The following is a 24,339-nucleotide window of genomic DNA, read 5'->3' on the forward strand; positions in this document are numbered from 1 at the left end:
GTCTAGAGGGTATAGCTACCTCCCATGGGGAGGATAGCACTGTCTGCCAGTCCGCTTTGTCGAGTTCACCCAAGTCAGTGGACCACTTGCACTTAAGTTTCAGCGTTGGATCTGGAGTGTTATTAACCAGCTTACGATAGATGAATGAGGTCGCCTTTTTGGGCATGTGCTCAGTAAGTAGTCTGTCCTCCAAAGGGGTGGCCTCCGGCACGTCGGTGCCGGGCGGAATAACCGACCCCAGCGCATGACTGATCTGCATATATCTAAACTTCTTGGTGGGTGCCAACTCATATTGAGCCTGAAGTTGGTCAAACGGTACCACAGCACCTCTCTTCCACAAATCTCCCACAAATCTCTCACCGTGGAAACACCTATCAGGTCCCATGCCCGGAATCCCTTGCTATTGCGAAGTCTGCCCAGCTGTCGTGCCGACCAGAGTGGAGTCATCTGTGTTATAGTGTCTTTGCATTTAAGACGAGTTTGTGCCGTGTACCAGATGCTAACCGTGTACGCCGTAGGCCCCACGAGGGAGGAGGATCTACACCTATCATATAGAGAGCTCCTGCCTCTCCTAGCTCATATCTGTCTGCCTGGAACGCAGGTTCTGTCTAGGGCGCATGCAGCCAATAATTAATTATTTTCAATTGGGCTGCCCAGTAATATAACTGAATATCTGGAAGGGCTATACCGCCATTATACCATCCCCGAATCAACTTACCTGGCGATATGCGCACTGGCTTACTTTCCCAGAGCATGCCTGAGACTATAGCGTCTATAGTCAAAAAATATTTTAATGGGACGGGAAGGGGGGCGTTCTCCAACACGTATAACAGTCATGGGAGCGTCATCAATTTGAAAAGGGCAGCCTTGCCCAGGAGGGTCAGCGGTAGGCCATGCCAGTGCTCCACATCCCGTCGGAGTCGCTCAAGGGGGGCGTCAAAGTTTTGAGGAGGAAGACATCTGACCTGGGCGTTACCCATACACCCAGATATTTAAAGGAGTCTGTTGTGATCGTAAGTGGACAGTCCGCCGGGATCAGTGGGGGCAGGCCACTAAGGATGAACAGAACTGACTTGGACCAGTTGATAAATCCAGACACCCGACCGAAGATTTCACAAATATTCAGTAGTACTAAGATAGAGCGTCTGGGGGAGGTTAGGTGTGGAGTGGTGTGGCTCACTGGTTAGAGGCGGCAGACCTGTAAGCAGAGAACGGCCCGGGACCAGGGTTCAATTCCCGACGCGGCAGGGTCGTGGACCAGGGGTCAACTGACTCGATAATTCTCGCCTCAGTGCCTACTCTAACCAGGGAACACACTCGGTAACTCTGGGCATTAAGCTTGCCTCATCTCTACAACGGCCCCCCACAAACGCCGGGGATGCCTGGTTTCACCCTGGAGATACCCAGAAAGGGACCATCTCACAGGGAAAGCCAGGACGGGTTCCCCAGCGGTCTACAGCGCCAGGACACTCGGGTAGAGTAACAGTGCGCTTTACAAGAATCCCACATTTACATTTACATTAGGTACAAGAGCACATCATCCGCATAGAGGGAGATGTGGTCCTCCCATGTCTCCGTCCACTGAAGTCCCTAAATCTTGGGGTCCCATCGAATCCAGGCTGCTAATAGTTCCAACGCCAATGCTAATAGTAAAGGTGACAATGGGCAGCCCTGGCGCGTACCTCGTCCCAACAGAAAGTCCCTAGAGATATGGCCATTCGCCACCAAGTGTGCCAGGGGATGTGAGTATAGTAATTTCACCCATACACAGAATTTGGGGCCAAAACCTAAATGCCTGAGGACTGCAAATAAGTAAGGCCATTCCACCATGTCAAATGCAATTCGAGCATCAAGAGAAAGGATAACTGCGGGTTCCTGAAGACTTGACATGCGCGCCAGCACTGCATGCACCCTTCTAAGGTTAAGCGAGGTATTCCTATTAGGCATGAAACCAGACTGGTCCGGGTGAATCAGGGTCTCCAAGTGCAGGGTCAGCCGGATGGCGATCATCTTAGCAAGAATCTTAGCCTCAGCGTTGAGCAGAGATATCGGTCAATAGGAAGAACATTCATCCGGGGGTTTACCAGGTTTTGGCACTGCCACTATGGTAGCCATCCGTTGATCACACAGCAGTTCCCCGCTTCCAAGCTAGATGTGAACATTGCTAGGAGATGAGGGGCGGTTAAATCTGATGTACGCTTAAAAAAGCTCAATGGGTACCCGATTAGGCCCCACAGCCTTCCCCGACTGCAGGGAGTGGATGGCAGTTAGCAGTTCATCAGTCGTGAAGGGATAGAGCCGCTTATTCTGACAGAGCGGGCATTCTAATATCTTTGATGTATGTCTGTGCATCTTCCGTCATCATGCGGGAGTCTGAAGTGTATACTTGTTTAAAATACCCTGCCAGGGCGTCTACTATATCTTCCGGAGCAGTCACTATCTTACCCGTGGGAGTGCGGAGCTGTGCTATCGTTCTCTGTGCTCTTTCTTTCCTGTCCAACCACGCCAAAAGCTTGCCTGCCTAGTCCCCTACTTCATACACAGTGTGCTGTGTAGCTTGCATCTGTAACTTAACCTGCTCATGCTGGTAATCTGTAATCGTGCATTGTGTGAGACGTAAGGCTTGCGCCGTCTCCGGCGAGGGATTCACCTCATGACTGGCTTGAATGTCAGCCATATCAGCCTCCAGGGCATCTAACTCGCCCCTCGCCGTACGTCTGTGGCCAGTTATGGAGGCAATTGCCTGCCCTCTTACCACTGTCTTATATACCTCCCACAAAATACTAGGGGATTTCACTGAGGACACATTGTCCTGGAAGTAGTGTTTCGTGACTGTGACAATATCTTTCCGGATCTTGGGGATTTGTAAGTAGCCTAAGGTGATAGGGAAGACACTCCTCCGCACCTTGATATGCATCGTGTAGGTCAGGGAGACGGGAGACGGGAGAATGGTCCGAGATGCCACGGGCCGAATCTCCGCAACCGTTAAATGGGGAAGGCTGTCTGCGGAATGTAGACAGTAGTCTATACGGGAGAGGCTGTTATGCACCCCTGACTGGAAAGTGTAGCGCTGCACTTCGGGATGTCTATACCGCCACGCATCTGTGAGACCCATCGCATCAAGGAACCCCCTCATACGTGAGCCGCCCGCACCACTCGTCCTTCATGGGTGGTGGTCCCTGGTGCCATCCAGCACCGCATTAAAATTGCCTTCCAAAAGTGGTTCCCCCTCGGGTAGTTTCAATAGGAACGCACTAAGCGCCGGGAAGGCCACAGCCTGGAGGGCTGGGGGAATGTACACTGATACAATATTAAAACGCTTCCCCTCCCATTGACATGACATGGCTGCAAATCGCCCCTGATCATCCGTCCAAGTGTGATGTATACTCAGTGGGAACTGCTTACGTACCAGTATGTCCACCCCTCTAGAGCCTGTTGAGAATTCTGAATGTGCCACCATTTTGTAACCCCAGCGATCCATAGCTTTGTATGCCGGACCCTTCAGATGCGTTTCCTGCAATAACGCCACCGCTGGTACATTGCGCCGTAAATACTGCAGCACCAACCCTCTTTTAATTTTATCACCCAGGCCGTGTACATTCCAGGTAAGCAACGTGAATGGGGATACCGGGGGCCCATCAGTACCAACTTCAGGGTGAGTCAGTCTAGTCTCTACCAGCCCCAAAGCAGTGTGGCCATACAACCATACCAGATATATTTGTTGTGAATCATTGCCCTGAACATAAAAACAGCAAAACATAGAACAATTCTCATGAACCACCTTATCCCTCCTACCCCCCCATCCTCCTCCCTGCTTGACGGATTCACAAGAACCCGCCACCCCAACAAAGCAGAGTGCTTAATACCCTTTCCCAGTTCTTCAATGAAGGGGGTAAGAGAAATCAACCCCTGTCCCTCAACAGCTCGTTGCACCAAGGATATCAGCGACCCAAATCCTCTTCCAAGACAGCCAATTGGGGCGGCAGAAGCTTTATCGCTAATGCAGCCATAGCCTGGAATTACCTCCCTACGCATCTAAGACACATGACCAACCTGATGGCCTTCAGGAAGGCCTTAAAAACATGGATTTTCACCAATTAGGTTGTATTCAATATATAAATCTATCTTCTAGTTTCCCTCAGTAGGCACTTCACCCTAGCGCCAGGACACCTTTTGGTAGCAGCAGCGCTTTATAAATGCAATTAACATTAACATCAGTTATAACTAAATAAGAAATACTGCACCCAATGTCCGACACTATCGCCGCAGCAAACCACCCACATATTGTATATCTAACAGTACCTGAGAGTAGCAATGTACAGTGTCCTCATCTTCGTTTCTTTGCACAAAACAATATAACGTTACTAGAGAAGAAATTGTCCTGAGGAAGCGAGGCCTCGACTTCTCCACGAGGCCGCAGTATAATTTAACTACAGACACCTTATCCGCTGTAGAGGGCGTGTGTTCACTCTTGTTCCATGTCTTCATGTTGGTCGTTGCGTCGCGCCTCTCGATGTCCAGTGCGGCCTTTCGCCATCCATCCAGCCAATCTGGTACTTCTTCGGGTGTGGAGAAGAACCACGCTTATCCTTCAGCTTCTACTCTCAATTTGGCAGGAAACAGCATGGAGTATTTTATTTCACGCTCCTAAAGAGCTTTCTTCACGTCGAGGAATCCCCTGCGCTGTTTCGTGACTGCTGCGGTGTAATCTGGAAAGATCGTTATGGAGGCATTGTCTATCCGGATCGGCGGGGCCTTTCGAGCGGCTTGTAGGATTGCATCGCGGTCCCTGAAGTTTAAAATATGTGCCAGGATAGGCCGCGGGCGAGCCCCCGGTTTCGGTCTGCCACCTGGAACCCGGTGTTCCCGCTCGACAGAAAAGAAGTTGGACGGCCCCCGTGGCTGAAGGTGTTTTGTATCCAGGTCCTCCACAAAGAGATCCAGGGCCGGGCCCCCTGTCGTCTGCGGTACGCCAATAAGGCAGATATTATTACGTCTCAATCGCCCTTCCTGATCCTCGAGGCGGGCCGCAAGGAGTTTATTGTCTGCCTCCAGCTGGTGTACCTTTGCCTTAAGGGTGGTGGTGTCTGTTGAAAGAGCTACCGTTGCGGTCTCAACCTCGGACACCCTGGTGGACATTTTGCTAAAATCAGCACGGATCAGAGCTACATCAACCGCGAGGGTCCCAAGTCGCGAATCCACCTTATTTAGGGTGACCATAATGTCTTGTAGGGTCACCTCCTGTGGGGCTCCCCCAGTCGCTCCTAACGACGACTGAACATCTTTGTCTTGCGTCTCACCTTGTGACTTGGTAAAAGCGAATTCGTCCAGTTTTACCTGATTGGCCCCTTTACTGTTTCTGCTGCTCATGGTTGCGGCCCAAGGGACGATCTCGCCTAGCTCAGGGCCCACTACAATTGCTGCTTGCAGGACAGGCCACTATGCTACCACAGCCAGAAGAATGAATCAGTCCTTCAATCCAGGGGCGGGGGAGGGGGGCTGCTGTGAAACTTATGAAGCCGGCCCGCCACTCAGCACGCTCCTCTACAGGATATCAAATCGGAGGGCCTGTGCTCTCACCGACCCTTGCCACTTGTCAAAGGATGTGTGCCCTTAGTTCATACCGGACGGCAGACCCCAGCTCCTGTGCTTTGGGGCCGCAGAGTTACTCGCCATCCTTGGCCAGTTAGAGCGGATGAGTTACCAAAATTCAAAGTAATTTAGCAGGGTAGCCCCAGGGGGCAAATGGCCACTGTAATATGGCTGGCAGCCTTTACTCTAAAAGGATGTAGTGTCCACAATCTGCTCCCCCTCAATACTTGGTGCATATACATCGCCCCAGCACCATCTAATAGTCAGTCTCCATACCTTGGGCGACAGCGCGCGAGCTCAAATGTGCGCGATCACAAAATGGCGGTAGATGGTTCTTCTCAATCCTCGCCCGGACCGCCAGACAATCTCGTTTAAACCTAGCCAGGAGGACTTCACCAGGCTCCGCCTTGTATCTTTGGGCCGCCTTTGGGACACCGCCACTCACCGCCAACATGGGGACAGATAAGGTGGGGAGCTCTCCAACCACCGGCACTTCCGCTCCTCCCCGATCCGGCTCTCAGGCTTCTGTCACCGGACACCCTCTCTACTGTGGGTCCTGGCTGCCGCTCACTTTTAGGCCGCAGGTCCTCTCGCTCCATCTCGGCCTCTGAGATCACTGCAGTCCACCGACATTGGCAGCAGATGAAGCCGCTCACCTTCCGCCACGCCCCTGTACTTCCATGGGCAGGTTAGGTCACTGATAATTGAACGGATTGACTGGGCCCTGTATCGGGAGCTCGGAGCCTCTCTAGGCTGCGGCCATGTTCTTTGGCTGCTAGCCACGCCCCCAACTATATCTTTTTTAATGTGATCGATTTCCAAAGGATAGGTAATTCATAATAAAGATACAACACAGTTGTTGGCAGTTTATTAAACAGTCTGCAACATGCGAGAAAGGCCCTGTTTTTCAGTTGACATAGATGGAATGCAGAAGGAAAATGGTGGTTCCTCTTCATTAACAGGTGCTTATCAGTCAGTCGACTATACTGCGGCCTTTGATGGTGTCGACCGCTCTATTCTTTGGCAAAAACTGGCTACCTGGAATATCGACCCACAATTACTTAAAGCAATTATATCCTTATATTCAAACACATGGGTCAGAATCAAACTGTCAACCACCTCAGCCTCAGAGAAAATTGACACCAATCGTGGCCTGAAGCAAGGATGTGTACTTGCCCCAATGTTTTTCAATTTATACACCGCAGACATGGGCAAAGCCTTGCTGGGAGCATCACTAGCAACTCCCCGCCTTGGGCATACCAAGATTCAATTACTGCAGTACGCTGATGATCTGGTATTACTAGACCACACTAAAATTGGGCTTCAAAAAGCGTTAATGGCATTGGACACCTACAATGCAAAAAACAAACTGATCGTGAATGCAACCAAATCAAAAATAATAATATTTGGCCCTTTTCCCAAAAAAAAAACCTTAAAATGGAAGATAGGACAACTGATGTTGGACTGCACACGTCAATACAACTACTTGGGAGTTTGGTTTTGTGAAACAGGGCGACCAGGAACACACCTCGAGAAAGTACGGGCAAAAGGGAAAAGTATTTCGTACGCCCTGGGGAAGCTGCATGCAACTCTACACAGCCCTACAACATCAGCAATTCAAAGAGTATTAAGGGCGAAACTAATACCATCATTAAATTACGCGCAGCAGGCCTTTCCAGGCAAACTATCAAGCACCCTGGAAAAATCCACTGCTCGACCTACAAAAAATTATTTCACTTACCATCTAGCACCAGAAACACCCTGATACGGCTCGAATTCGGCTTGACACAACAAAAGCTTGAGGAACTGGCCGCAATTAGTAAATATTTTTACCTCACAACTGCAGCCCCAGAAAACTCGCTGAAATCCAGCATAAAGAATATTTTTCTGGAAAAAGAGAACCCGTGGTCAAATACACTTGCCTCTGCAAAAGAAACCCTGAACCTTGCTGTGAATAACTGGGACCCTAAGTTACTTAACTATGCCGCCATTAAAAGCGCAACGAAACGACAAGTCCGGCTCTGCTCGCGCATCACTGACCTGAAAGCATTGGAGTTAAGAGGTTTACACGAATCGCTAACACTCCCGCAGCGGGCACAGTCCTCAAAACAGCACCTTACCCAAGCTGTGGGCAAGGTGGCAGTCAATAGGATTTTAGCGTTTCGGCTACACCCGCTGCCCCTTAAAGAGCTTTACGCCACGAATAGACTTGAGATAACACATTCTGAATGCCGCTTATGCAAGTATAAACAAGAGAGCTTCTCTCACATCCTGTTTTGCTGCCCGGGGCTGACTGTCGAGCGTAACCACTATCTAAAGCCAATTCTATTCAGACAAGGAATTAGAACGACAAAGGAGGCGGTGAACTACCTATTCACAATGGATATAGTGAAAGATATGGCTGTGTTCAGTAAATATATACAACAGATACGTGGGAAGCTGATGGCCCAACCTAAATTAGGCCCGCAGCCGTCAACTGATATGAGACATTTCAGCCTATGATGAAATGGACTAATGAATACAGCTCTTTTAATCATGCTTTTACTCATGTTTAAGTTTTTTGTTTCTTTCCTCTTTTCTTTTTCACTATTTTATTTCTGACATGAAAATAATGCCCACCAAAGTTTGTCTTCTTTAATGGTTTTGAGTAACCAAATAAAGTTTTTATTCATTCATTCATTCATTCATTCATTCATTCATTCATTCAGGTGCTTATCAGTCATTTAAGTGATTTACTTTCTATGAAGTCTCAAATTCCAAAGGTCACACTTATTCGGTGGACCTGTGCTAGAGGTTGACTGTCACTAGAATGAGCTGAATCTAAAAAATTTTGAATATACTTCTCAGTGTACAAGGACTAGATTTCAGGCCTGCATAGATCCGTCATGACTTTTGTGTTGTGTTATGCAGATTTGTAGAGCACAATATCACCTAGGAGAGTATCCTGGTGCTGTGCAGGTGCGAGTCTAGCCCAACGTAGGGCATAGTGGCACTATTTGAATAAGGCAGGTCTTCAGCTTCTTGCGGAATTAAAAGAATGAGGAGGAGGTTCTTATGTGTAGTAGCAGGTCATTCCAGGCTTTGGGAGCAATGAAGAAGGCTCAACCACCTTATCTGGTTTTCTGTAAGCATGGGTTGTGTGCAAGGAGGAGTTTAAACGAGCAAAGGTGTCTGGAAGCTTTGTGGCAGCAGATGCAATTGTTGAGGTCTGATTGGCCAGTGTTGTATTACCTTGAAAGTGTGGCTGAAGAGTTTGAATTGTGCTTGTTCGTGCATGGGGAGCCAGTGGAGCTCTTTCAGGTGTGGTGTGCTGTGATTGCAGCTGTTTATGAGAGTTGCTGCACTCAGGGGCATAACACAGGCACCCGCAGCCCTTGCGTTACGGTTGGGGTGAGGAGGGGGGTTCCTCGAGCTGCACTTGCCCTCTCAGGACAGTATTCAGGGCTGAGTGCTCCGAATTCAATCCAGAGCGGGGGGCCCTCTGTGTACCTTGCAGGTGGCCACTTTAACTTTCGTTACGCCACTGGCTGCGCTTGCTTAAAATTACAGAGTGAAATCATTATACAGAGGACAATTACAAAATGTAGCGTCTCCGCTCTAAAATGTTAATGTTGTTTTACACAATTGATTCTTTTAATGCTAAATTATTTCTTTATGGTTTAATCCTCTTAATTATGACATGCTCTTGTTCTCTGAAAGGTTTGAGTAATTGTACTGTTTTCCTTTTCACCAGGTAATCTACAAAGTTAATCTTAAAACAAATCGTATTACAAAGAGAAATGTTGATCAACAACTCAGAGTGAAGATTGTGTATGATCAGAGTGTTGAAGAGTGAGTATCTTCTTATGATTAGTTAAGAGTCATGTGCTTTAAAGTGGAGAAAAAAACATGTGTTTCTCTTTCTGCAGGTTACCCCAAGAAAGAAGGAATCTAGTGAAGGTATGTGTAGAGTTTGCTTTATTTCATTTGATGAGCATACAAGTTAGCTAATATAATTTAGTATAAGTAATGCAGTGTGTCACCCCTCTCTGATTGCCAGGCATATTTGCTGTGTTTTATTTAAAGGACTATGATTAGTTTTCAGGCAAAATTAATTTAAGCTGGATTCTCACTGGGTGAGTAGTTAGCAGAAACAAGAAGCCATTTTTGACTGAAAGAACAGTGTGCAGAGTTGGTGCTACTTCAGGAGACATACTTTCCTTATCTCAACAAAAGCTCTTAAGACTTAGTTAGGGGGAGAGGCAATGGCTGCCACACGAGATTGTAGTATTCAAGAGAATGTAAAATTAATAAGAGGTAGTAAGTACCCTTATCCTCTACAAATAGGTTACTAATCGTAAAGGATGATCAGCTTGAGGGATCTTCTCACCACCTTTGCCAGATTTTATCGACCAGATATTGATGACCGCTTATGTGAGGTTAGCCGTACCCTGGGAGAACTACGCGGCCCCTGGTTGGTTGTTTGGGACTGGAATATGACCTTATTAGACCATGATATATCTGCAAGACAAGCAACCTAAGACTCTGGCTGCTTTGTATCAAATACATTACTGGTTAGTGCCTGAGGATATTTGTCAGAAGCAGCATTTTTTACTCTGGGTATCATACTTAATCTCATTTAGATAAGTGTTTTGCCATTGGCATGTAGCATGGAAGTGGTTGCTTGAGACTCTGATTCCAGAGTGCTTATGCTTATGTTTCCAGCAACCACTCTTAATGGGAACGTAATCTATTCGAAAAAATAGATAAATAACATGGGTCAGCAGAAGCTAGAATCATGTGGAACACAGGTGTAAGGCGTATATATTTGGGTGTATTTTCCAAGCTTAGCTTGAGAAGCTACATTGCTGAAAGACACTGTATCAGATGGCAAGAAAAATCGTAGCTCAGAGGGACTATGATTTCTAGTTGGTAGTCAAACCAAGATTAAGAAGTGACTTCTGATTAAAGTTCAGTCATGCCAGCTAAAGTTTTGGATTGTTATTCATATCGCTCCTATGGGATTTGTAGTGGGTTGAGAGGGCCACCGGGACTGTCACTACACTTTACTACGTTTGCTTTTTAGGTTTTGCCTCGTCGAAAGCTGCGCATTGCGCAGCTTTTCGGCGCAGGCGAAATCTAATGTTAGAACAGTGTGGCCTTCGTTCCGCCTCTCTCTTCCATTGGGTAACTCCATAAATGGAGGCTAGCCATTGGAAGAGAGAACTGTCCGTCATTTCCCGAGCCGATTGGTGGGCGTTCCGCCGATTCTTTCCCTCTCCGCATCGTCATGAAGACGTGGCCACTGTGGGCGTGTCCTTTTTATTTTTTTTACCACCGATGTTTGTGTTCATTGTTAGTCTTGTCCCTGTCCCGCTGGCTGTTTCCTGACCACCCTCCCGCTGTGCGTGTGCCCGTTAACCCGCTCCCCCTCCCGCTGTGCGTGTGCCCGTTAACCCGCTCCCCCTCCCGCAGTCCGTGAGCCCGTTCACCAGCCCCCCTCCCGCTGTCCGTGTGCCCGCCCGCCCGCCCCCCCCCCTCCCTCCTGCTGTCGGTGAGCCCGTTCACCCGCCCCCCTCCCGCTGGGGTCTCTGCCAGGTTTAGACCTCTGTTGTAATTTGCTGGATTTCTCCCCTGACTGGGTGGGTGTTTTTTTGTTGTTCAAAAGTTCAGTGGAAGGACCAACGGGCAAAGAGTGTGTGGTCTAGATCGTTACATACCGGCCCCACTTGTTTTTTCTCCTTATCAGTGCTGTAATCCGGACGAGGGCTCCCTCGGTGATGTTAGACTTGCAATGCTGCTGCAGCAGTTGCCTTGATGGATTTCACTTTGCATTAGGGCTCGTGTCTTACACAGTCTGTAAATAGAGTGCACGAGGCTAGCGGCGCGGTCCAGGGGGACGGAATCGCACTTTCCTTAAATGGAAAACACACTTGCAGCATTTCAAGGTAAAAACGCCTAATCCTTTAAAAAATATATTCTCATCTGTAAACAAGAGCTGGATTTATTTGGCACCTTCCATGTGAATGAACGCGCCTCGAGCCTCGCTGGCCTGTCCGTTTTAGAGACGACTCTGCAGGATGTGTCCGCTGCAGCGGGTGCCCTGCTTGTACATTCAAGCAGAGATTCCACTCCAAAATGTTGTTTCATTTTAGGGAGAATGATCTTTATGCTCCCATTGTGTGTCTTGACAAAGCAAGCCAGGGTTGTCATCTATTGCTGCCATTTCCCTGGTAACAGATCACGACACTGCGTGACTGCATAAAAAAGCGTTGAATTAATTGTCCCAGCTGCTGAAATAGGCTCTCCGCTACCGGGGTCACCCATGGCAAGGTCGAGCCATCGAAGGACGTCTAATGCTGGATTCATCCACTCGTCGAAATAGGATTTTATATATAAAGCGCTAGCCACACTTTACAAACTCTGCAAGGCTGTGCGTTTTAGGTAGTTTAGCAGGGGAAAAAAACGTAGTATTTTTTGTGAACAGTTTTAAAAAGTGACACGTTTCTGCTTAAAGTGAAGGGTTCAGTTTATTTACTAAAATCAGAATAGGACATTGTTTGTATTGTAAACAAACTGCTTAGAATAGTGGTGCGCATGCCCAGAGGGTTGAATTGTCTGTACTTTTCTAGACGTTGCATCGACATCATGCAATGCCTCCACGGAAGCTCTGTGGACAGTAGGTGACGAGTGCTGATGTTGGAAAACCTGGGAGGACTCAGCAGTAGGATGGAATGGGTGAAGAGATGGGAGCCACTGGGACTTATGAGAATTGTAGGCAGATAGGAATTAATAATATTGCTCTCGTATTAGAAATGTCTTTTATTGAATTCATGCCAGCCACTGGTGTATTTGGGGACTGCATTCCATTCCATCTTTTTCCTCGGTATGCCACTCCAATCAGAAACAATCCATATGCAACCCAGGCCTGGCTCTCATCAAGTAGGAACACTCCAGCCTCAAATGTCAGACCAGGTTTGCTTCAGATGGGAGCACAAGCAACACCGTCTGGCTTTGCCAATACATTTTTTGTATAAAACAGTGTTTCGGATTATTTATATTTAACGTTTAGAACATTTGGAGATTTGGCTAGCCACACTTTACAAACTCTGCAAGGCTGTGCGTTTTAGGTAGTTTAGCAGGAAAAAAAACGTAGTATTTTTTTGTGAACAGTTTTAAAAAGTGACACGTTTCTGCTTAAAGTGAAGGGTTCCGTTTATTTGCTAAAATCAGAATAGGGCATTGTTTGTATCGTAAACAAACTGCTTAGAATAGTGGTGCGCATGCCCAGAGGGTTGAATTGTCTGTACTTTTCTAGGCGTTGGATCGACATCATGCAATGCCTCCACGGAAGCTCTGTGGACAGTAGGTGACGAGTGCTGATGTTGGAAAACCTTGGAGGAATGAGCAGTAGGATGGAATGGGTGAAGAGATGGGAGCCACTGGGACTTATGAGAATTGTAGGGTGTTATGTTATGGTTCTGATGCTGACATCACTGTGTTTGGCATGGAACAGACTTGGGTGTGCAACATGTTGCCCTGAGTTTCACGTCTTGACATCATGTGACGCATTATGGGCGTTTAGGGGGCATTTTAACTAGGCAAGGAGGAAATTTGCCAGGTGTGTCACAGGTGTGAGCTACGTGTTAAAGGTAATGTCGAGTGTTTCTCTGACGCTGGTACAAAGGTGGGATGACGAACTGAGTCAATCAATCAGTCAAATTACTTTATTCGCATTTAGTAAATGCATTAAAGTCCAAGTAGTTATCACAGTACGAATTGATCAAGGAATAATTTAAAACAGTTAAAAATTAATTGTATACATTTTTCCTTTTAAAAGATATCAACATTTAGATGCATCCACATTACTGGAGCTAGCAGCTATACATTTATGAGAGGAATATTTGCAGTAATCAATTTATGATGGTAACACCCTCACGTGTGGTTTGTTCAGAATAGCCAAGCACTGGAAACATGGCTGTGCTTGCTTCCCTGCCCCCTGGCTGTGCTTTCTTCCCTGCCCCATGGCTGTGCTTTCTTCCCTGCCCCCTGGCTGTGCTTGCTTCCGTGCCCCCTGGCTGTGCTTGCTTCCGTGCCCCCCGGCTGTGCTTGCTTCTGTGCCCCCTGGCTGTGCTTGCTTCCCTGCCCGTGCTTGCTTCCCTGCCCCCTGGCTGAGCTTGCTTCCCCGCCCCCTGGTTCCCCTTCCCCTGGTTCCCCTTCCCCTGGTTCCCCTTCCCCTGGTTCCCCTTCCCCTGGTTCCCCTTCCCCTGGTCGTGCTTGCTCCCCTGCAACATGGCTGTGCTTGCTTCCCTGCCACCTGGCTGTGCTTGCTTCCCTGCCCCCTCGCTGTGCTTGCTTCCCTGCCCCCTCGCTGTGCTTGCTTCCCTGCCCCCTCGCTGTGCTTGCTTCCCTGCCCCCTCGCTGTGCTTGCTTCCCTGCCCCCTCGCTGTGCTTGCTCTCCTGAGTGTTAGTGTGGCTCTGGGTGGGTGTGTGTGGCTCTGGGTGGGTGTGTGTGTGGCTCTGGGTGGGTGTGTGTGTGGCTCTGGGTGTGTGTGTGTGTGGCTCTGGGTGGGTGTGTGTGTGTGGCTCTGGGTGGGTGGGTGTGGCTCTGGGTGGGTGGGTGTGGCTCTGGGTGGGTAGGTGTGGCTCTGGGTGGGTGGGTGTGGCTCTGGGTGTGTGTGTGTGTGTGTGTGGCTCTGGGTTGGTGTGTGTGTGTGTGTGTGGCTCTGGGTGTGTGTGTGTGTGTGTGTGTGTGTGTGTGGCTCTGGGTGTGTGTGTGGCTCTGGGTGTCTGTGTGTGTGGCTCTGGGTGTGTGTGTGTGTGGCTCTGGGTGTGTGTGTGTGGCTCTGGGTGTGTGTGGCTGGCTCTGTGTGTGTATGTGTGTGTGTGGCTGGCTCTGGGTGTGTGTGTGTGTGTGTGGCTGGCTCTGGGTGTGTGTGTGTGTGTGTGTGTGGCTCTGGGTGTGTGTGTGTGTGGTAGTAATTGCTGTCTGCTGAGCTCGTCCGTAGGGTACAATAGGTCTCACATTTGCGAGAGATTAAGCTAATGGCAATGTAAATGACAATGCCATTTATTTATCTGTTTTCAAAACCAACACATAAATAAAAATGTTGTCTTTTACAATGCCAATAGCTCTAACTTTTCCAAAGGCGAAACCATTGCATTGTAAATGCTTGTTTTAAAGTGATTTTGATTCATGAAACGTTGATGTAAATGTATGCCATCACTACCTGATTGATATGTGAATGCAGAAATGACAGTGAGCGCTCCTGTTGCTTATGTTTATTGTACTAAAATTGGTAAATAAAGTTTAAAAAAAATAGTTCAGTCATGCCAGGCAGAGATTTGTGCTGAACCAATAGGGAAAACTAATTTGTGCCTACATGCTAACCAAGTGAGGCTTAATGAATCCTATGAGTGTTGTGGTCATATGATTGGCTGCAGACAAGCGCAATAGAGTCTAGAAATAGTATTATGAAATTCTGCATTGTCTGAGTTAGTCTGTAGCAAGGAGACTACAAGTACAGTTTTTTCCTATTTGTATATGAGGCTGTATGCGACAGAAATAACTATTTTTCAGCAGAGGTTTGAGGAGGTAAATGGAAATTCGTGATCTTCCATCATGGAAGAATTATCAGGTAAATTACAGTAGCAGAATTTTGAGTTACGGAGAGCGGAAAAATGGGTCACCCAGATGCCTTAACATATGATGTTTTGTATATGTTGGCCCCTTTTTTTAAACCTTTATCTTTAATTCTGTTTGGGGGCCGGGAGAGACCCCTGAATATTGGTGAGCAGGCTAGAATTAGTTTTCTCAAAAAGATGGATGAAGAAACCATGCATCCGGCTTAGTACTGTTCTATCTTCCTGTTGATATGCATTCCAAGATCTTTGTGAAGGTCTTGCCATCTAGGCTAAATACGATTTTGATAATGTAGGGCAACAATCAGGTGAAATATGGGTACAAAAATCTGACATTCATAGATATAGCCTAGGTTCATGGGGCTCCAGTGATGTATTTGGTAGTCGACATGGAGAAAAGGGCTAAGTTCTTATTTCTTAGGGAGTAAATGTCCTCTTTCTGATTTGCTATGTAACTGCTTCAACATTTCAAACTCCGCTTTCAGAGTCTGTTGTAGAATGCGTTACAATTGTCAAGTTTCAAGAATGTTAGCACTTTTATTATTTTGATTAAATGCTCGGAGTTAAGCGGTAGGAACATCGTTTTCATCTTGTTGAGTTGGTGACTAATGCTTTGAACCATTGCTTTCATCTGTAGGGTAAAGCATACGTTTGTTGCGGAGTATGATCACATGTCTATGGTGAAGAAAAAATAGGGGTATTTTTGTTTGTTGACCTCTATTTTAGTTCTAATGAGGCACTTACTGCTGTGTTCATCCACTAGTGGATATGTGTCAAGCGTTTTGAGATTTTGTGATTCCCAGATCCTATCATCACTGTTGAATGTGGGTCTGTTGCTTTCATACATCTGAAATTGTAGGTGATGTGGGTAGGCTAGAGGGCGCAAATATATATTAAAACAATAGTGCTCACTGTGCATATCGCTTTTACTTGAGATTAAGGCCGGTGTCCTGAACATTACAATTGCCAAATCAGCATAGTCTGGTAATTATTGAGTCTTTACAGTTTCAGGTCAGAACAGACTTGGTCCCACGCTTCTTGTTTGAAGCTACATTAAATGAAGGAATTAATGTAAAAGCATTTCTACAGGGTGGACAGCTGCATTCAAGTAAGTGTGCCCGTGCCAAACGAACAGACATTAAACGGCAACCATTACACTCATTCAACCAAAAAAGCTCTTCCTATCTCTAAATAAAACCTTTTTAAAAGTTCATTAAACAATTGATTCTAGTCCTACACCTCATGCCTGAACAGACAGAGTTCCACAGGCGAGTGGCCTGAAAAGCAAAAGACCTTCCACTTGCTCTGGGCTTCCGTATTCCAGGGACACAAAGAAGATTTTGATTTGCTTAGCGAAGTGCCTTGAGAGGTGTATATTTTTTTCCTGTCTCCTGGATATAGAGTTCACTTCTTTTATGTCTAGCCCGCTGGGTAATTATTAGTGTTTTTTTTTAACTCTTTTTTATTGATACCGTACCCCGGAGGAGCTGCAGCAAGTACAGTACATCCTAATCAGCGATTCATTTAACGTTAGAAAACATGCCCTCCAACCCCCCACCCCTTTTCCCAACCTCCCTAGCCCCTCCCACCCCTTGCACAGCGTCTCTCCGATACCACATAGATTAGTCATATATAAAACAGTGTGTACATCCTCGCCCCCATGTACCCATCACACCTGCCCCTCCACGTTTCCCGTCGGTGCTGGAGGCTCCAGCCACAGGCCCCTGTATTCCGCCCACCTTTTCCATATTTTATAGTGTTTTTTGGGACAGCCTCTGGCTTCGAACACCGGTCGTTCCAATCCCATGCAAAAGTCAAGTCCTTTTTTCCACCCAACCACTGTGGGAGCTCTGGGGTCCTTCCATGCCTGAGCCGCATCCCTCTTTGCTACCGTGAGACCCAGTAGAAGTAGGTGCCTTTTGTAGATGTTACCTCCCACCCCTTCCAGAACATGAAGTAGGCCCAATTTTGGGGTACGAGGGAGGTCCCACCCCAGCACCTCCGACAGACAGTCCCACACCCCAGTCCAAAATCTCACCAGGCCACTACAGCCCCACACTGTATGTAGGAAATCGCCCATGTTGTGCCCACATCTCAGACACGCTGGAGACTCAATCAGGCCTGCCTTCCACAATCTCTCTCTAGTATAGTAGGCACGGTGCAAGTACTTAAACTGTATTAGGCGCAAGCGCACGGCGATAGCCGCTCCCCTGGGGGATTCAAGAGCTTCTCTCGCCAATCCTCTTCCTCCAGCTCCCCCACATCTCTCACCCAGCGATCCCGTAGTGGCTGTAGATCAGAAGAGCAGTGTGTGACTAGTGTCTGGTATATACGGGATATTTTCTTCTCCCCCATGTCCCCCATGAACACCTTCGCTTCTATCGGGCTAAATTCGGGCAAGGTATTTAATCCCTCCAGTATGGGTGTAAGGGCATGCCGTAACTGTAGATATCTAAAGAACTGTGTGCGGGGCGTACTGAATTCTTCGCTAAGTTCATGAAAAGATTTGTGTTGTGCCCTTCAGGACATGGCCTAATGCAGAAATTCCTATTGAGTCCCAACCTCTGAAGCCCTGTAACGACGCCAGTGTCGGCAACTGCCCATTGTGCCAGAGTGGGGTCTCCCTCGTCAGTTTCCCCCACCATCCCATACGACGCAATGATTGTCGCCAGAGCTGAACGACCACCTGGGTTTCTCTAGGCAGCCCCTTTCTCAACCTTGCCGAGTTCAAAATAGCGTGCAATGTGTCCGGGTCCATCAGGTACCTCTCAAGGGCGTATGCTGGGTCCCCCCTGTCGCTGTACCACCAGTCATTCAAGACTACGAGATGGGATGCTTGCTAATATGACAATCTATCTGACGTCGCCAATCCCCCACAATATGTGGACAAAAAACAGGTACGTAGGGCCACTCGCGTCGCTCCCCCGGCCCATAAAAATTGGCCTAGAGCGGAGTTAACTTGTCGGAACCATTGCGATGGGATCGGGTATGGGTGATTCTGTAGTTGGTATAACATGCGGGGGGGCGACCATCTTAAATATAGCTGACCTGCCGTAGATATTGAGGGGCATACAGGACCAGCACTTCATCTCCTGCTGTACTTTATCCCACACCGGTACGATATTACGTTCCCAAGCAATTGCCAGCGAGACCGTCAAGAACACCCCCAGGTATTTGAGACCCCCAGCCGCTATCTGTAGTGTTGATGCCCATGTCCCAATCCCGGAGCGGTCACCCAGCATCCAAAGCGTGGACTTCCGTGGGTTTAGGTACAGTCCTGATACTTTTCCAAAAATTCTCATTATCTCTAGGACCCGCGGCCCGGACCGATTCACATTTCTAAGGAAGAACAGAACATCGTCCGCATATAATGCGATTCTGTCCGTAGGTCTTGCCTCCCATTCAAAGTCCCGCAGCTGCGCATCTATCCGGACCCATGCGGCTAACGGCTCCATAGCAAGAGCAAATGGGTATGGCGAGAGGGGGCACCCCTGTCGGGTGCCCCGCCCTATTGGGAAGGCCGCTGATGTCTCTCCTGCCACCTTCACTGAGGCTGTCAGGTCGGTGTATAGCAGCCGAATATAGGACATAAAATGTGGCCCTAGATTGAGACGTGGAAGGAGCGCGAACAGATAGGTCCAACTCAGGGAGTCAAAGGCCTTGTCAATATCTGCCAGTAGCAGCGCCGCCTGATCCCCGGTCCTATTCATCGCCTCCACTGCCACGTGTGCGCGTCTAATGTTGTGCCTCGTCGCTCTTTAGGGCATAAATCCGGCCTGATCTGGGTGGATCAGTTCCGTGATATATGGAAGTAGTCGATTTGCGAGCGCCTTGGCCAATATTTTGGCCTCAATGTTTAAAAGGGAGATCGTTCGATAGGACTCGTGTCGGTCAGAGGGGCCATCCAGATTTGCAAAACACCACAATTTCTGCATGCCTCCAGTCTGCTGGCAGAAGGCCATCTTCTCTCGCCGCCTCCAGGGCAGCCTTGTAATGAAGCCCTAGCTGGAGGTGATATCGTTTGAAGAACTCACTTGGAAACCCATTAGGCCCTGGGGCCTTACCGGTATTAAGCTCCCCCAGGGCTGTGCCCAGTTCCTCAGCCGATAGCGGGGCCTCGAGACGCTCTCGTATGTCGTCTGGGAGCGCACAGGGTGGATGGTCAGTTATGAATTTGTCGACGTCCAGCGCCGGAAGTGAATCCTGCGGAGCATATTGGGCCGCGAGGTAGCGAGCGAAGCTATCCGCCAGTTCCCTCGGGGCTGAAATGGAGGCCCCGGTGTCATCTCTAAGACCTGGCAATACTTGCGCCTGAAACGTGTTCTGGCAGAGCCTATGAAGCATTGTTCTGGACTTGTCGCCCCACTGATATATTTTACTGCTTGTTGCCAGCCAGACTTGCCGAGCCTCGTCCAACAGTAGGGACGCATATGATTGCTGCGCCAAAAGTAGCTGCCCTACTCCCTCCTGGTGACTCGCAGCCCCGCATTGAGTCTCTAACAGCTCCACTGTCGCTGCTGCCTTCACTAGCTCCTCTTTCCGTTTCCGGCGCGCTCCTGCACACCAGGCTATATCCACCCCACGAAGTGTGGGCTTAAGGGCCTCCCAAACCGTCCTTACGTCAGACACGGTGCCTAAATTCTCTTCCCAGTAGCGAGAAACAGCCACCTCCATATGATGCTGGTAGGCTTCCTGCTGTAAGTTCCAAGCGGAGAGGCGCCATCGAAATGGCTGTCTCCCCTTGTCTAAGGTGACTTCTATCACAACTGGAGAATGATCCGACAGTCCACGTGGTAGGATGGACGCCGAGGTAACCCTCTTCACAACGGCAGTAGTGACAAAAATATAATAAAGTCTTGAAAACGAGTTGTGAACCGCTGAGATATAGGAATATTCTCGTTCATGTGTGTGGTAGCGCCATGTGTCCACCCAGCCCATGCCCTGTACCATGTCACTCAGTTTGGTAGGAGTATCTGCAATGGGGTTGCCCCTAGGCCTGAGACGATCAAGTCGGCAGTGCATAACATCATTCCAGTCCCCTCCGATCACTGCCAGTCCCTCCGGAATCTCAGCCCATATTGTAAACAGTTTCTCAATCAGTGGCCACTGTAGTGGGGGCGGGGCGTACACACTCCCAATTATTAGTGTCTCCGTGCCTATCATCCCTTGTATGAAAACATATCTACCCTGCGGGTCAGTCCATTGCCTCGTATGGGTATAGGACAATCTGCGGTGCATCAAAATCGCCACCCCCCGAGACCCCCTCACAATCCCTGCGTGATAGACCTGGTCATAGCCGTATTTCTGCAGGCCCAGTGCTTTGGTGCCCAGTAAGTGTGTTTCTTGCAGCAGTAGGATGTCCACCTTCTCTCTTTTCCCCAGCCTTAGCACTGCGCCTCTCTTAATCTTATCGAGCATGCCCCGCACATTCCAACTCATCCCTTTCATTGAGGCCCTAGTGAGTCTCTGCTCTGAGTTTTCAGCCCCCATCTAGGCGTAAGCGCAGCAGCAAATATAGCAATGAGCATATTGGGCTTGGACACACCAACAGCATCATTCGAGACAACCATGTGCAAAACAACTCACCCCCCCCATCCCTTAGCCTTCAGTCCCCCCCCCTTCCCTCTCCCCCCCCCCCCCAAAACACCCAACTCAGCATACTTTTCCCCAACTCTTCCTCAACCCCAGCCTCCCCCCTCCCCATACCTCAGCAACGTTGAAGTACCTGTCACGGTATAGGACATCTCTAGCCCCCAACGGTAGACCTGAGACCGTTTATCCCAACGGAGCCCCACCAACAGCTCCCCAACTGATCCCCTAGAAGATCAAACCTCCCCTAACCTGAGGCACGTGTCCGCCTTTTAGTCCGTCCCTCCCCACCCAACCCGCATCCTGTGTCTGTAAGTCTATAATCTGTCACACAATATTGCGGTGCTTCTGAAAGCGTTCATCATCTCCAGCTAGGCCTTCAATGTCTGCTCACATTGCCTATGCTGTGGTATATAGTTCAAAAAGGTAACCTGTGTTCCTTCGCCCCTCACGGATCCATCTTCTGAGTATCTGGAGGTTCGGCCTCCTCTGTGCTTCCCCCTTTAGCGGGAGAACGTTTCGACGAGCGGGATCTCCAGTTACTTCTGCTTTCTGAGCGTCTGGGGGTCCGCGGCGGCACTGCTGAGGAGGATGAATCAGAGTCTCGGGCCGGCGAGGTATGTGGTCTAACTCGTACTGTCTCATCCGTCCAGGTGAACACTTCTTCAGGAGAATTAAAGAACAGAGTACGTGACTGGTAGACTACCCGTAGGCGAGCCGGATAAAGAATTATTAGTGTTTTAAACGTAATTCTTTGTTTGACTGGTAACCAGTGCAGTGACTCCAAACCTTTTCAGATAGACTGTCGATTGAATAATAAACACGTCCAGTCTAGCTGCTGTATTCTGCACTCTTTGCAATCTATGCAGTAGTTTTGTTGGTGCTCCCAGAAACATTAAGTTTGCATAATCTAACCTGGATGTGTTATTAGGACATGTACAATGTTTTTTCAAGTAACCACGAGGAGAACTTTCTCAGTTTTTTGTTAGGGATTTTGGTAGGGCAAAACAAACCGCTGCAATAGACTGAACATGTGATTGTACCCCCACATTTCTGGCTACTGATGTTGGAGTAGGCGACTTCCCCAATTCCAGCTGACCATATTTCCTGTATGTCCAATGGTGATACATTCTCAAAGACTAAGCTTTCACATTTGTCTGGATTTAGCTGTAGTTTGCAATGGCTGAGAGTCATACCTGAAAATGTACAATTGAACTTTCATCCAGTTGTTAGAAGCCTAATATTAACTGAGTGTCATCTGTATAGGATGCTATATTAAAGCTCCAAGTCTGAACTTCTAGAACCTATGGAGATGATGGGAATTGCGTCACTATTTTAGAACTGTGCGATGTAAAAGTTTATGCTAAGATGCTTGCTACTATTGTTGTTCAAACAAAAGCTAGTGAAAAGTCCGTTTTTTATGTTGAGATTTGCACTTGCACTTCAGCCTGGCCAAAAATCTCAGTTTTTTTACCCGTTCTCAAGGCATGGATGTCAGACTTGAGCTCCGCAGGATCCGACTGAAGCAATATGAATTCCACCTCCCGACCGCACCAACACCCTAATTAGTACACAGGGTGTTCGAGTGATCAAGTGAGGGAAAAAAGATAGCAAAATAATAACCAGGAGGGGAAGGAAAGGGACAGCTGGGAAGGGATTGCTGAAACGAGAAAAACACACAAGTTTACAACACATACATTAATCCTATTCTCATTTCATTCTCGCTACCCTCCCTTTGTGAAATAATCACCTGTCTCATTGAAAGCACTGCTCCCCTCTTTGACTAGCATCAAGTACTATCACGAAGAAGCTGTTCCCTACACAAATGAAAGACACAGGTTATTGCCAAAGAAAACATCCACTGAAATATATATATTGGAGGCCACACCTAGACAGAACCTACCCTCCTGTTTTAAATGAAGACTCTTAATAATATCCACAACTGAGTTCCACCCAGAATAAAAACGTTCTTCAAAACTGATAAGTGATTCTCCCAAAACGACTGTCTCCAAAGAAAACTGTTTGGATAACTTCAGTATTCAATCCAAGCTGCAATGCTCTCAACACGGTGTGATGTAGCAACCCACTACAATCCTCCGCTCTGTATCCAGTTGCAATATTTACAATGTTCTTTTAGCATCAAACAAATTGACAACCCTCCAGATACGGTAGAATGTAGGGAGCTACCCCACTATCCTCCGCTCTGGCACTTAGAGAATCCTCCCCGTTTCTTTTGATGCAACTAATATAAAGCAGCTTACACGGAAGTGCTATCGATCAAATGTCCAGGCTCCTAATTTCACTTTTGTTACCTCTAACTCCCCGTGTCTAATAAAAAAGGGGACTTGCCTCTAATATTCAAACAGGCTTTCTTTTCGAGGGTTCAACCACTCCAGCCTATGTCCATGGAGTATCGCGTTTAAACAGCAACGCTTACCGTGTCCACCTGCGCGACTCGAATTGCTTTGTCTCGTACTTCCCAAACGAGCTTGCTGTATCTCTCCTCCGAGGTTTCTCCCCTCTTGCTCGGGGAGGAACGGAAACACCAATTAACTGCACGGCGCCAACTGTTCAACTCACAATCCGCCCGTGTTTCCTCACAGCAACCGGCAGAACTCCGTCCCCACAGCCTGTGGAAACTCCTACCCTTTTCCTATTTTCCTCTGAAGTCTCTCTGGATCCAGCAACAAGGACGCCTCCAGGAACACACCAGAAAACAAATTACGTGCAATGTCTAAAGGCCACGCCCCCTCTTTTATCCCACTAGAAAGTACAGGGAATTCTGGGCGATGTAGTTTTAACATTGGGCAGGCGCGATATTGTTTCCAAATCCTGACAATGGATGCCGGAATGCGTTGGTCTAGTTTGGCCATAGAATAAAACCCACTAAGGAACTTCGTTGAAGTCTGTAATTTCTTTCAGGATGGAGTGCGTGTTGCTCAGTGCTCTGCGACGTGCTGATTTATGAATTATTTGGGGTTTCCTCTAACTCTGGCACGCCCTGGACTGCTGGTCGCCGGCTTTTCGAGGATGGTGAAATACGTTATGAAAACCAATGGAGATATATATACATTGAACAAGGTGGGACTACGGGCAGACCCTTGTAGATGCCACATCTTATTTATCTGAAATTAGAGGTGTAGGGGCAAGAATAGAGCTTGTTGTCAATTTTCCAGGAAAAAAAGAATCCAGTGCCCAGCTGTTTCCATAATACCTTCTTTGCAGTAAAATATTATGGGATGCCGTTTATAATGTAGCCTATAAATTAACGAAAATGACCTCTAATTTATTTAATCTAGGTTACTTCTGATGAATTCTATAACCTCAAGAAGTGCTGATTCCGTACCAAATCTTGCTTGAAAACTTGATGGAGACAAATGAAGGATACTGTTCTTTTAAAAATGCCTAGTAATCTGAGCGTTAACCAAAGTTCCCAGCATTTGTCCCATTGCTCGAAGTAACAAAATGTGTCTATATTGGCTCAGGATTAACAGCTCCACATTAGCCTTTTTCAAAAGTGGTCAAACAAGTGTTTTT

At 47.9% G+C, this 24,339-nt stretch overlaps 1 protein-coding gene across 1 annotated transcript in view; it reads left to right on the forward strand.

The window, feature by feature from the left end:
* LMLN (leishmanolysin like peptidase) overlaps positions 1-24,339 on the forward strand; it is a 427,804-nt gene that overhangs the window by 102,589 nt on the left and 300,876 nt on the right. Inside the window, exons 2-3 of the mRNA XM_086957429.1 lie at positions 9,326-9,423; positions 9,501-9,531. Of these exons, the coding sequence (XP_086813555.1) occupies positions 9,326-9,423; positions 9,501-9,531 (129 nt within the window). The remainder of the gene's footprint in view (positions 1-9,325; positions 9,424-9,500; positions 9,532-24,339) is intronic.

This window comes from Lissotriton vulgaris, chromosome 2_1 (assembly GCF_964263255.1).
Source record: "Lissotriton vulgaris chromosome 2_1, aLisVul1.2, whole genome shotgun sequence".
In the NCBI taxonomy this organism is placed as follows: domain Eukaryota; kingdom Metazoa; phylum Chordata; class Amphibia; order Caudata; family Salamandridae; genus Lissotriton; species Lissotriton vulgaris.